This window comes from Ursus americanus, chromosome 4 (assembly GCF_024610735.1).
Source record: "Ursus americanus isolate L20-20 chromosome 4, mUrsAme1.1.p, whole genome shotgun sequence".
Lineage (NCBI taxonomy): Eukaryota > Metazoa > Chordata > Mammalia > Carnivora > Ursidae > Ursus > Ursus americanus.
The window spans coordinates 28847365-28861022 of NC_142130.1; the positions used below are offsets into that span (position 1 = coordinate 28847365).

The following is a 13658-nucleotide window of genomic DNA, read 5'->3' on the forward strand; positions in this document are numbered from 1 at the left end:
ATACACGCCTATAGATTATCCTCTTTAGGGCTTGTCTGAGCCATGGTTGGATCACAGCCTGGCATGCCCCTTGCTGCTTGGTCTTTTCCACTATCTCTTGCCAAAAGGTATTGTGTGTTTAGGGATCATGTACTCATCTCAATCTGATCACAAGCCAAGCAGGATTTTCAGGGACGTTCACCAATTGCTGAGCAACCAGGGGAATGGAAGGCTTGAAGCTGGGTCATGTGAGGAAAGTTCTAAGGAACAGAGGAGATTACACATCCTGACTTTGAAATTCTGACAAGCTGGAAGGGAAAAGTTGCCCTAGAATTATTCCAGGAGGCCTTATAGAACTAAATAGGCTGAATGAAATTATGTAGACTTGTCTAATATTAAGGGGATGATTTCTTTGGAGGCAGAAGCTTCCTTTCCAAAAGAGATTGAAATATTTCTTAACAGGGAAGCTGTGGAGGGCATTTCTGGGTTGGCTCTGAACTACACTTGGAGGATCACTGAGCTTTCCTGCAACCATTCCATAATAGTAAATCTGTTGGGATGTATTTATTTCTGAAAAACCAAACATGAATTACTAGGAATATTTTCCTTTGGGATGGTCTCTGTCCCTTTTCAAAGTTATTATTTGTTCATTCATTCATTTATCAGTTTATTCACCAAATAATTATAGAGAATATGCTGTGTGCTAGGCACTTTAGGCTCCAGATGGTGAAGCCTAGAGAGGGGGCCCTCAAAGAGATAAGAGGAGCATGTCAGAATCACTGGTGAGCTTTTTCAAACCACACATGGGCACTCTGATTCCATTCTGATAAGTCATCAAAGGTGTCCTTGGCAGGGAGGGAGACCTGACATTTTCTAAGTAGTTAAGGCTAATCCAGGCGGTTCTGACATGACCCACTTCCATCAACTTTGGAATTTTTAGGGAGCAGGTTTATAGAATTAGAAAAAGTTCCCAGGCATCCAGTTCATGAGTGAATAAAGATAGGAGCAGGGGACCTCCTAGAACATTTTTCTTCCTGAAGCCCTCTGAAAATTTCTCTTCAGGATAATGTTATCCCTCCTGATGTCCTGATTTGCCTTTTTGCTACTGAAAAGTGACAGCTCCATAAAGGTGTGCATTTTCCATCTTTGCCTGGCTGCTAGGAAGCCTAGAGAGCGTTGCATTTAGACTTTGGGACTTTTTGTTATCAGAGGGTTTTGTGATTCTCCTTCCTTTATTTCTCATGTTGCATCCTTGCTCTTCATGAAGGCAAGCTCATGTTCATTTAAGAAATTAATCTGATATCACGCAACCAACCAATCAACCAATCACATTCAATTTTTGAAAAAAAAAAAGCCCTCGTCTTACACTAAAAAATTAAGAGGGGGAAATAGTTCACATTCTACTGCCTCCCTTAACTGTCCAACTAAAAAAGCCCATAAATAAAATCTGCCTATATATTTATAAGGACATTATCTCCTCTATTCTTCATATTTGGGAAACTATACTCTTTGTCTTCCTTATTAGGTTGTCAAGTTCTTTATTGCGTGGACCAGATTTAAATTTAATTATGTATGATGTTTATTAAAGCTTGGCACTTGATAAATAAGGACGAACATGAAGTAGCTAGCTACACTGATGGGGAATCTTTCCCGTGGAAATGGTGTCCTAGGCAAAGGCAAAGTATATCTGCGATAATCAACTAAATTTCCTAACTAGATCAACTCTTTGTATGCCTGGTGCTTAATGCTATTAAACCAGTCCGGTTTTGATGACTTTGAAAATATTTTGTGTTTCACTGTAGAACGCATTGCATCTGAAATCTTATATAATGATACTCTTTCTAAGGCATTTTTCAAATATTGTCAGAGTCTAGATGCCTTGTTCATTTTTCAGCATGTTCAGGCAGGGTGAAAATTTTAAAAACAACAACAGATTGGTAATTCTCAGAGTTGGTGTGCGTGTGGATCGTGGGGGTGCTTGCTAAATATCAGATTAATTTCTTAAAGTGCAGTTTCCGCTCTCACCACTACCCTAGGAGTGCTCTAGTAGCTCCTACCTACTAGATCAGAATTATGGGAGCCCAAGAACCTGTATTTTAAGTACCAGGTTGCTTCTTAGCTTGAGAGTTTGTGTTTCTGATGGGCTGGAAGAAGGGCAGGCAGGAAATCTCCTTAAAATGGGCAAGAAATGAAGGTGATTATTCAGATTCTCAGGAAGACTGGCAATGGTTTCCTTTCAGACTCACCAGGATTCACCATTTCAAATTACAGATGAGGGAAGCCACACTCAAAATCTCTGTGGGTTAATGAGCAGCATTTCTATGCTATCATTACACTATTAAGGCCTAATTTATGTGCATTTGTAGCTCTCATTCTCACAATTGTACCACTCTTCTTTGTCTCTCTTTCCCAAGAGTCAGTGGATGCCTCTGGGGCAATGACTAAACCTTATTTATCCTTAAATCCCTAGTTCCTTGCAAAGTGCCTGGTATAGTAGAGGCATTCAGTCAATAGGTCAACAAACACATTCCTATATTCATTCATTCCATAAAGATCTATCAAACTTCTACAATGAATCAGGCACTGCTCCAGGTATTATCAATACAATGGTGAATGACACAACTACCTGAGCAAACAAAATCCTCATCTCTAGGCTGTTTCTTCATCGGAAAATGCAATCATAATATTATCTTTCTATGTCTCAGAGGATTTGGGGGATGATGAAGCAGATGGCTATGAAATGACTCAAGATTTTTTGAGGAAAGGATAAAAAGACAACACTGAGGTGACTGTTTCACTGTCCTGAGGGAAGAAAATCAAGTATCATTTGATTGGCTTTTCTTTTTAATAAGTTTGCCTAAGATAAGAACAACTTAAACTATGTCTTTGTTGCCAGTAAATAAACGGATTATATGAAGCTGATGAAACATTATGTCGACAGTTCACTGATTGTAAGCCATCTGATATCTCAATTTCTGCTGGCAGAGTTAATCTCAGGGAGTGTCACAAACCCTACCTGACCTCTTGTTCTTCACTGGTCAGGCCCAATCCAAACGTGTGGTGGATGTCGTGGCAGGAGTTGCTGTCTTCCAGGAGCCTGGGATGTGGTCAGGACAAGAAGCATGCTTCAGTTCACGGCATTCAACAAATCAGTGTTCTTCCTTTATACCCTGATGAGTGCTGAGAAAAAGTCAAACTTACCCGACTTTCTGAAACTTCTTCTCCGAGTAGTCCCAAACGTACCTGATTTTCTGTACTTGGATACATCGCAGCTGTAATTACAAATGTGATAGAATGGGTGTCATTCACAAAGTAAAGCCCATGGGGGCTGGTGAGGGTTATTTGTCACAAGTGCCCACACCACACTCACTTTCCTTGATACTTTGTTGTAATTCCCAACCCAGCACTGTGGCATTCAGAACTTCCATCCTATAAACATTTGCATTATTCTTTTTTAAAAAACATTCCATAACATTGCACTCAAAATTACTTACTTTTAATTCTGGCTTCAATACGGCTTGGTTAATGACAGAGTGACGGTCAGCCACGAGGGGTTCTTCTGGGTTCTTGCTTATAGGAAACTTCAGTGCGGATAAGTAAAGGCATATAACCTTCTTCCTCATATATCTTTGAAATTCATCCTAGAGAAGACAATCCAGCCCATGAAATTCTCAAAAGTTATTATTTAATAAGACAATCAACCAAGTACCTACCTAGACCAATGGTTCACAAAATTTCAGCTATAGATAAGAGCATCAGCATTATGTTGGAACTTGCTGGAAATGCAAATTCTCAACCCCACCACAAACCTACTGAATCAGAAATTCTGGTATGAGGTCAGCAGTTTGTGTTTTAAGGAGCCCTCCAGGTAACTGATTTGCATTAAAATTTGAGAACCACTGTGCTAGAGCATAAAGAGAAAGACACACTTTACAGGAGAGTTTTATACCCAGAAAACATTTTCTGGCTATCTTAAAAATGACATCTAGGTGTTTAAAATGTCTGCTTTCCCCTCAAAATATGTATCCTTAAAAAACTGAACTATCCTTCCTGTGTTATGTCTTTAAGTGTTGTAACACTGACAGTCCCTGCTCGAATAATGGCTAAAGGCATTGACAATTAGCCTGACATGGTAGAAATTTCCCCAGGGTGACAGGGAGGACATGCCCTTCCTTTCCGAGTCAAAATAAGAGATGGCAAGTAGGTTCAGGGATAGTTTTGCCATCTCCTATTTGGAGACAAGGAAATTTAAGTAAGGAAAGATCTACTCTGGAATGCCAGCCAGTCATTGGTTGTGCCAACAATGCAATGCTGAAGGGCACTCACCGTTGTTTTTAGCAAAACTGTGTCTGCTTCTTGTAAAGAACATGGGATGCAGTTGGCCCACACCCTCCACTGGGGCTTCCAGTAGAACACCAGCAGAAGAACCCCACAGGTCAGCATGGATGTTATAAGGCAGAGAGCTCTACGTAGATTCTGGGTCCGGTAACCAAACACCTCCTGCAATGTAAATAAAACATGACTCTATTTTTCTTTTTTCACATAAACATATCACTTTGTTCCAAGAAACACAAGTGTTAGACGAAGTGATATTAGTTGGTAGGGAAATCTGGTTTCAGCTAGTTGAATTAGATTGATTGCTTACAGCTGTCAGCTGATATCATAAAAAAAAAAAAAAGACTCATTTTGCTACCGTGGCTTATGGAACTAAAGCCTGAGACAGGAGGAGCAAGGAACGGGCAGACTTATTTGGTTCTAAATACTGTCAGAAGTCACCCCATGTTTTGGACCAGATTTACTTTTTTCAGGTATAGGGTTTTAAAAAAATTATTAATGTAAATTTACTGGAGGAGGATGATACAAAGGGTAGGATGATAGAAATCAAGAGATTATTTGTGGACATGAAAGGCTTTTAAAAGACCAGCTCCTAGGAATTTAGCCTGACAGTAACAAGCTGAAATATTTCTACTTTTAGCAGTAAGGTAGTTGATATTAACCTGAATGGAGTGAAGACTTTGGGTTTTTTGTTTTTGTTTTTTTGTTTTTTTTTTTAATTTTTTAATTTTTTATTTAATTTTATTTTTTTGATGTAAAGTTCATGATTCATTAGTTGCGTATAACAGGAGTGAAGACTTTGAGACATGGTTTTAGGGGGAAACACATGGCCAAACACAATAGATTCCTTTATGTCAAGCCAATTTCTAGTTTCCATCTTCCACAATGAAGTTTCATAACATTGGTTTTTAAATTTCAAAAACTAGGCTTTTAGTGTGCTTGGAAGACGCAGAGGGATGCTGATTATGAACGATATTATTGCTGTACTATTATTCTAGGTTCTATTGTTATTTTTATGTGTTTTTTCCCCCTCAGATTCTGAACTCCCATGTCCAGATCACAGAAATGTAATATCAAGAAAATAGGTTTTGCCGAGTTTCTGTAGCAGTTTTAATGACAGAATCTCCTGCATTCTATGCCAGTTTAGATCACGTTATAATGAATCTCTTGGCTTAATATTTTGGAAAAGTTTTCATCTTCGATATGGTCATTTTCATTAATTTTTTCTAGTAAAGAACTCTGCGGTTGATTAAGATTTTAATAACAGTTGTTGAAAGCAATCCATAAACATAAAGGAAAGGTCACAGGTAGCAAAGATGTAAGTTTGAGTCGCTGCTCTACCAGTTATCAGTTATGTGACCTTAGGTAAATCATGTCACCTCTAGGGAATCTCAATTTATTCCTTTACAAAACAATTAGAAATACATGCCTTACAGGGTACTTGTGCTCAAATGACATAATGTCTCCTTAAGTGCTCTGCAAAGTAATTACAATTTTAAGAGTTCCTTTCCTGCACTCCTCAGTATTATCATATCCACCTGGGAAAAGATGTTCACTACGTTTACTGATGCAGCCACTCTATTTTGAGATTATTCATGATGAGGTTTGAATGTAACTTAAAAATGTGTTCACTCTACTTCTAAGCATATTTTCAGTTGGTCTCCTTTCTGTCTTCCTACCTACCTTCTGATTCTATAAACCTGTTTTAGTTTTATTTGTGAATGATAATTTTATTAGACTCCCATAAACTGTATATGCCAGTTCACATACTATGTCATAAATATGCATTATTTTACCTGGTTATTCATGGGAGCTTATTGCCAAAGTGTTCAAAATTGAAGCAGAACGGTTTGGAATTTTAGGCCAGCTTGTAGCTGGAAAAGCACATCTGAAATGCCTTTCTGCTTTTTTTGTTAACTTACATATAACAATGGCATTGGTAATCATAATTCTGATACCCCTTCAGTTCTTTTCTATACAACATTTTTTATTAAAAAAAAAAAGGGAACTGACAATGCCAACAAGACAGCAATAAAATCACTACAGCTACATACTGCTAATAACCTTCTAAATTGGAATAATTCTTTAGAGAAAGCAAGGTGACAAATTATATCAAGATTTATAAAGATGGTTCTATCTCTTGAATCAGTAATGCCACACTTAGAAATGCACCCTAAGGATATAATACACAAAGTAGAAAGTGATGTGATTAACGGTGTTCAGTGCAGCATTATCTGTAATAACAAAGTTATTGGAAGAACCAAATGATAGCTAATGGTTCAGCAAGATGTGAAATATCAAAACAATGGCCAAGGTGGCACCATTAAAAAGAAAATGTATGAAGTCAATGCAGAAATATGGGCCATTTTATGATATAACGTTAAGTGAAGAAAAAGACAAAGACTAGGTAGAATAGATGGGAAAAAATAGTAACGGTAACCCAATGGTATCAGTAATTACATTACATATAAATGACATTAGTACTGTGATTGAAAACAAAGATCGTCACACTAGATAGTAAAATCCCACTATATGTTGTTTGCAAGAGACACCTTAAAATACGAAGAAGCAAATAGATTAAAGGGGGAAAGAAAGGGAAATAAACAATGAAAAGACTAACAAAAGAGAACTAGTATAGCTATGTTAATATCAGACAAAATAGACTTTATTTTATTTTTTTAAAGATTTTATTTATTTGACAGAGAGAGAGAGCACAAGCAGGGGGAGCAGCAGCAGGCAGAGGGAGAGGGAGAAGCGGACTCCCCACTGAGCAGGGAGCCTTACACTCCAACCAAGGACCCTGGGATCCTGAGCTGAGCTGAAGGCAGACGTTTAACCAACTGAGCCAAAATAGACTTTAAAAAATAAACAATCTGAGAAGGAGAAGAGTCGTTCATAATCTAAAAAATCAATTTAATAGGAAGAAATAACAATTCTAGATTTAAGGGCGCTTATAAGCATGGTTTCAAAATTTGTAAAGCAAAATAGAACTTACAATCACTGTCATTATAGGAGATTTTAACACTCCTTTGTCACTAACTGAAAGACTAGTAGACAAAAAAAAATTTAGTGAGAATACAGGAAGTTTGAACAACTCCATTAACTAAATTGACCTAATTGACAAAGAAAATTATAGCCCCATACTGCATACTTCAAGTTCTTTTCAAGTACATGTGAACTCTTTACCTGAATTGAGCACATTCTGGAACATAAAATATTGATAAATATAAACATAAAATATAAACATTAAACATAAAATAAAACATTATAATTAAACTAGAAATTAACAGCAGAATAACTTGAAAATTCCCAAATGTTTGGAAATTAAATAGAATTTTTCTAAGTAATACATGTGAACCAAATGAGGAATTATAATGTGCATTAGGAAATATTTTGAATAAAAATTGACACAAAACTTGTGGGATGCACTCAAGACAATGATCAGAGGGAAATTTATACCTTTAGATGTTTATGTAAGAAAACAATGTTTGAAATCAATAAAATAAGCTTCCAACTCAAGAACCTATAGAAAGAGCAGCAAATTAAACCTTAAAAAGTGTAAGGAAGGAGATAATAAAGAAAAGCAGAAGTGAATAAAATAGAAAGCAGACATACAATACAGAAAATCAATAATGTTGAATTTGCAATTTAAAATAAATAATTTAAAATAAAATAATAAAACTGATAAATTCAAATAAATTTGAATATTTTGGCTATTAAAGAAAATTTATATGTCACTAAAAGCTTTTCTACAAAGAAATCTTCAAACCCAGATGGCTTGTAAATCCTTTCAAATACTTAAGGTAGAAGTGATATCAGTTTTGCACAAACTCTTCCATAAGTGGAGGAGGTGGGAATGTTCCCAACTTGTTTCATGAGGTCAGAATACTCAGATACCAAAATGTGATAGGTTTGTTAAAAGAAAGGAAATTATAGGCTAAGATTTGTAAGAAGCATAGATGAAGTAACCCTGAAATATATTATCTAACTAAATCAGTGATATATATTAAAAGGTAATATGTCATCATCAAATGGGGTTTGTTCTAGGATTACAAGGATTTGAAAATCAATCAATGTATTTTGGTATGTTAACATTCAGAAGGAAAATCATAACATCATCTCAACTGGTGCAGAGAAATACTTTGATAAAATTCAACACTAATACATGATAAGGAAAAGAAGAACGAAAGAAGGAAAGAAGGATAGAAGGAAGGAAGGAAGGAAGGAAGGAAGGAAGGAAGGAAGGAAGGAAGGAAGGAAGGAAGGAAGGGAGGGAGGAAGGAAGGAAAGATAAAGAAGGCTCTCAGCATACTAGGAATAGACAGGAACATCCTTCAGCTAACATCATGCTTAATAATGAAATATTGAGTACTTCCTCCATGAGGTTACAGGTAAAATAAAATTATCAATAATTACCACTAATATATTTAATATAGTACTGAAAGTTTCAACAAGTGCAATAAGATAAGAAAAAGTAACAATATTTATAACAATTGGAACATAAGAAGTAACAGTACTGTATTAATATTTTAAAGCTGCTAAGAGAGGAGATCTTGAATGTTCTCCCCACAAAAAATAAATGGTAATTATGTGAAGTGATGGAAGTGTTAGCTAACACTTTGGTGGTAATAATTTCACAGTATTTAAGAGTACCAAATCAGCATGTTGTGCACTTTAAATTTATACAATGTCATATATCAATTATATCTCAATAAAGCTAAGGAAAAAAGTAGAACTCTCTGTACGAATAGATATTATAATTATGCACATTAAGAAATCCAAAAGAATGTACAAATTATTAGAGTTAATAAGTAATTTACCGGGGCCTGGGTGGCTCAGTCAGTTAAGCGTCTGACTCTTGATTTCGGCTCAGGTCATGATCTCCGGATCGGGGGGTTGAGCCCCATCTGGAGCTCAGTGCTCAGCTCAGAGTCTGCTGGAGATTCTCTCGCCCTCTTCTTCTGCCCCTCTCCCTGCTCATGCTCTCTCTCCCTCTCTAAAATAAATAAATAAAATCTTTAAAAAAAATAAGTGAATTTATCAAGGTTGCTGCATACTGGGTCAATATAGAAAACCAATTATATTTGCAATAATTTGAAAATGAAGCTATTTGTAATATTATCAAGCAAAAAATATCAATATCTTTATAATAGTTCTAACCCAGTTAAACCTCTAAGCTGAACACTACGCATTATTGCTGAAAGCAAAGATCTAAATAAAGGGAGATATACATTAAGTTTGGGGATTAGCCGGGAGCAATCCCATTTATAATCACATCAGACATTTTTTAGGGTAATTGGTGAGCTGACTCTGAAATTGGTATGGAAGTGCAAAGGACCTAAAGTAATCAAGACAATTTTCAAAAAGAACAATTGTGGAGGACTTACACTACCAGAAGTTAAGACTTACTATAAATTCCTAACAATTAAAAAAAAGGAGAAGAAAGAAAAACAAAATGAAGAGTCCAGAAAGAGACTCAAACATGTGTAACCACTTCATTTACAAAAAAAAAAAAAAAAAAGAACCACTGCAATTCAGTGGGGGAAAGGATAGTTTGCTCAATAAGTAGGGGCCGAATCAAAATAAACAGTACTAGAAAAATGAGTTTTCCCTCCAATTTACTCCATACACAAAAATTCATTACTACATATGCTTATGTGCCAACTAAAACAATAGATCATCTGAAAGAAAACATAGAAAGCATATTTCATGAATTTTAAGTACACGAATAATTCTTAAACAGGAAACAAAGACAAAAATATATCTGACTTTATTAAAATTAAAAGCTTCTGTTTCTCAAAAGGTCTCTGGAGAAAATATTAGCTATATATGCATGTATCTCTGTACTTACACATAAAAAAGAATCATATTTGGAAAATGCAAAAAACTACAAATCAATAAAAAAAGAAATATACATACAATAAAAAATGAGCAGAAGACTGAAATAGGCATTTTACGAAAGATTTCACATATGGCATTCAAGGAGATGCTCAACATCCTGTCATTAAGGACAGCAAAATAACGTTACGATGACATATCACAGCGTAGAAAAGCCAAGACAATCCTAAGAAAGAACAAAGGTGAAAGACATACACGACCAGATTTGAGGACTCACTTTAAAATGACACAATGATAAAATGACAGAATGATACAGTCATAGAAAAGCTAAAATTAAAAAACTGAATATACCAAGTATTGGTAAAAATGTGGAGCAATGATACTCTCATACATTGTTATTGGGAGTGTAAATTGGTACAGACATTTTGAAAAACTGTGTTGCTCGAGATACAAATACTCTATAAGCTAGTAACTCTATTCTTAGATTTTTACACAGAGAATTGTGTTTGTTCACAAAAAGATTTGCACAAGAATATTCGTATCAGCTTTACTCATAAGAGCTCCAAACTGGATACAATCTAAAGGTACATCAACAGGAGAAAGATAAATAAATTTTGTGTTTTCATACAATGGAATACTACACAACAATTTTTAAAATGAACTTCTAATGCAAACGACAACACGTGTGAATTTCACAGACATTACACTGAGTCAATGTAGTACGGTAAATCAATACACAACTCTATTCGTAGGAAGTTCCAAAATAAGCAAAAATAATTGGTATAGATGTCATTGAACTGTGCACTTAAGATCAGTGCACCTTATCAACACAACTGTATTTATATACGCCAACAAAAAGTAAAGGTGGGGGTGCCTGGGTGGCTCAGTCAGTTAAGCGTCTGCGTTTGGCTCAGGTCATGATCCCAGAGTCCTGGGATGGAGCCCTTCATTGGGCTCCCTGCTCAGCGGTGGGTCTGCTTCTCCCTCTGCCCCTGCTCTCTCTCTTTCTCTCTCAAATAAGAAATAAAATCTTAAAAAAAAATTAAAAGGGGGGTGTTTATTAGACACTGTTCTAAATATGTGGGAGTTACTTTAATTACTTTAATGGAGTTAGATTGAGAAAGAGAAAATGGCAGCAAAATTTGAGAAGTAAGTGAAAACAGAGAAGAGTAAGAGAAGGAGTTTTTGTGGGAAATGGAAGGGAGCTTTGATGACCTAGGAAGACTGTAGCTGCCTCCCGGTATGGATGATTGGGAAGCGCTGGTTTCCATTGAGCATAGATAAAATCACATCCCTAATAATCAAGAAAGGGGAAGAGGTTTCTGTGAAAGACCCTGCTTATGGTTGGGGACAGCTTAATCAAAATGTCAGCAGATTTTTTCCCCGTCTGCTAAAAAATAAGTAAGTAGATAGATAGATATAAAAGAGCTTATAAATGTCAGAGTAACTTTCAGAAAGATGTAGCTCCTTGAGCAGAGATGAATAGAAACTATTTTTGCTTCCTTGATAAACTGGCCTCATAAACCTTGGTAAATTTCCTTTCTATCATTTCTCAGTTTTCCCAAAAGTTATATACTAGACATGGGACTTGAGGTTTTGGTTAAAAGAATCATTCTTTAATCTGGCATTCTTTTAATCAAATACTCTGGTCAGCTTGCCAATGTTTGTGTAATTTGAGTTTATCACAGTGTATGTTTCCATTTTGATCAATTAGTCTCAGGTATAATTTGAGTGTTCTAAATGATTATTCTGATGCAGTAAGAGTCATTCAGATTTCTCCCAAGTATTAAACACCCATGATAAAATCCACTAAGATGTGCGGGGTAGAGGAGGGAACCAGGAGCAGTATGTGTGCTGTAAGAAGAAGATAAGTAGAATCCAGAGGTCTTCTAGATGTAAAGCCACTGGGAACAGAGAGAGAGGATCAGAATTTCAAACCCACTACACATGGTTCCTTGCAGTAAAGTGGGTTTTGCCACTTCCTAGCTATGTGATCTCGGGATTTAACTTCTCTAAATCTCAGTTTCCATCTCTGTACTTAGGAGATAATAGCACACACCTGGAAGCATAGTTGTGCAGATTAAATAGAGGTGTAAGGTGTTGAACACAAAGGAAGCTTTCAATCAAAGTTAGCAGGTGGCTTGGTAATAGGTTCAGCCAAAGGTGGAGAGCATTTTCAGTCTTGAGTTGCAATATACTGAAACAAGGTTGGTAATGGAAACAGGCCGTGTTCTATGGGGTGAGGAACCCAGATCTGACACCTATTAGTGAGTTGAATAGCACAGGGGCTGTGCCATCTTACTTAGACTTGAATTGTACTCTCTCTAAGCAGTCCCTCACTTCTCTGTTTCCCACTAAAATCCTGTATTCCTGATACCAGCAGAGGTACCGCATCTCTAATGGTCTGTTCCTGGGCCCAAAGTCCAGAGGAAGTAGCCTGGATTAGGAGGAACCATAAGATATGCACATGCTTTTCTTTCTTTCTTTTTTTTTTTTAAGATTTTATTTATTTATTTGACAGAGAGAGACAGCCAGCAAGAAAGGGAACACAAGCAGGGGGAGTGGGAGAGGAAGAAGCAGGCTCATAGCGGAACATAAGCAGGGGGAGTGGGAGAGGAAGAAGCAGGCTCATAGCGGAGGAGCCTGATGTGGGGCTCGATCCCATAACGCCAGGATCATGCCCTGAGCCGAAGGCAGACGCTTAACCGCTGTGCCACCCAGGCGCCCCATGCACATGCTTTTCAACAGAGGTTTTTGCTAAAGGTTACAGCTTAGAGCCCTATCTAGGTCTAGCAGCAGAGCCTCTTTCATTTATACCCCACCCGATGGCCTTCTAGAAGCTCTCACTTCCGTTCCTTGCTCCATCACTGACTAGCTAATGTGATTTGGGTAAATGATTTAAATTCACGAAATTTTAGATTCCTCATGTGAAAAATGTGGCTGGTTGTCAAATGCAACAGAAGTCGTCTGGTGTAGCAGTGAAAAGCTGGGGATATGGCATGAGAAAATCAGTTCAAATCATTCCTCTACCGCTTAACCAGATGTAAGACATTGGGCAACCCACTTTATTTCTTCTGATGACCCAATTTCCTCTTCCATAAAAGAAAATGATAACAATACCTTCCAGGGTTGTTGTGAGAAACCAACGAGTTAATGAATGCAAAGCATTTCACACAGTTCCTGAAGCATTTTGAGTACGCGGTATGCATTAACCGTTGAGATTAGCTTGAATAATATACAGTTCAACAAAATTTCAGTAGATTGAAAGTGGCTAGTCCCATTGGAGTCATTGTGAAACGATTCGGCCACAGGCAATATTCGGAACTAAATGCTGTTTGGGAAAACTGTAAGTTGTATTGATCCAATGTCTTAAATGGAATTTTTGCTTTTCACACAGAGCACCAATCGTCAAAATTAAAGTCAAACACAGGCCAAAAAGAAAACTGCTCACCTTTGTAATACACGAAACTGGGGGAAGGGCTTTAAGATAAATACCAAATTGATTC

At 36.8% G+C, this 13658-nt stretch overlaps 1 protein-coding gene across 1 annotated transcript in view; it reads right to left on the reverse strand.

Moving 5' to 3' along the window:
- The window catches only part of ATP13A5 (ATPase 13A5), an 87864-nt gene extending 81742 nt beyond the window's left edge, over window positions 1-6122 (reverse strand). Inside the window, exons 1-5 of the mRNA XM_045812599.2 lie at window positions 6111-6122; window positions 4306-4479; window positions 3474-3620; window positions 3181-3251; window positions 2996-3076 (exon numbers count right to left, since the gene is read on the reverse strand). Coding sequence (XP_045668555.2) covers window positions 2996-3076; window positions 3181-3251; window positions 3474-3620; window positions 4306-4479; window positions 6111-6122 — 485 coding nt within the window. The remainder of the gene's footprint in view (window positions 1-2995; window positions 3077-3180; window positions 3252-3473; window positions 3621-4305; window positions 4480-6110) is intronic.
- Window positions 6123-13658: the final 7536 nt, after the last annotated feature.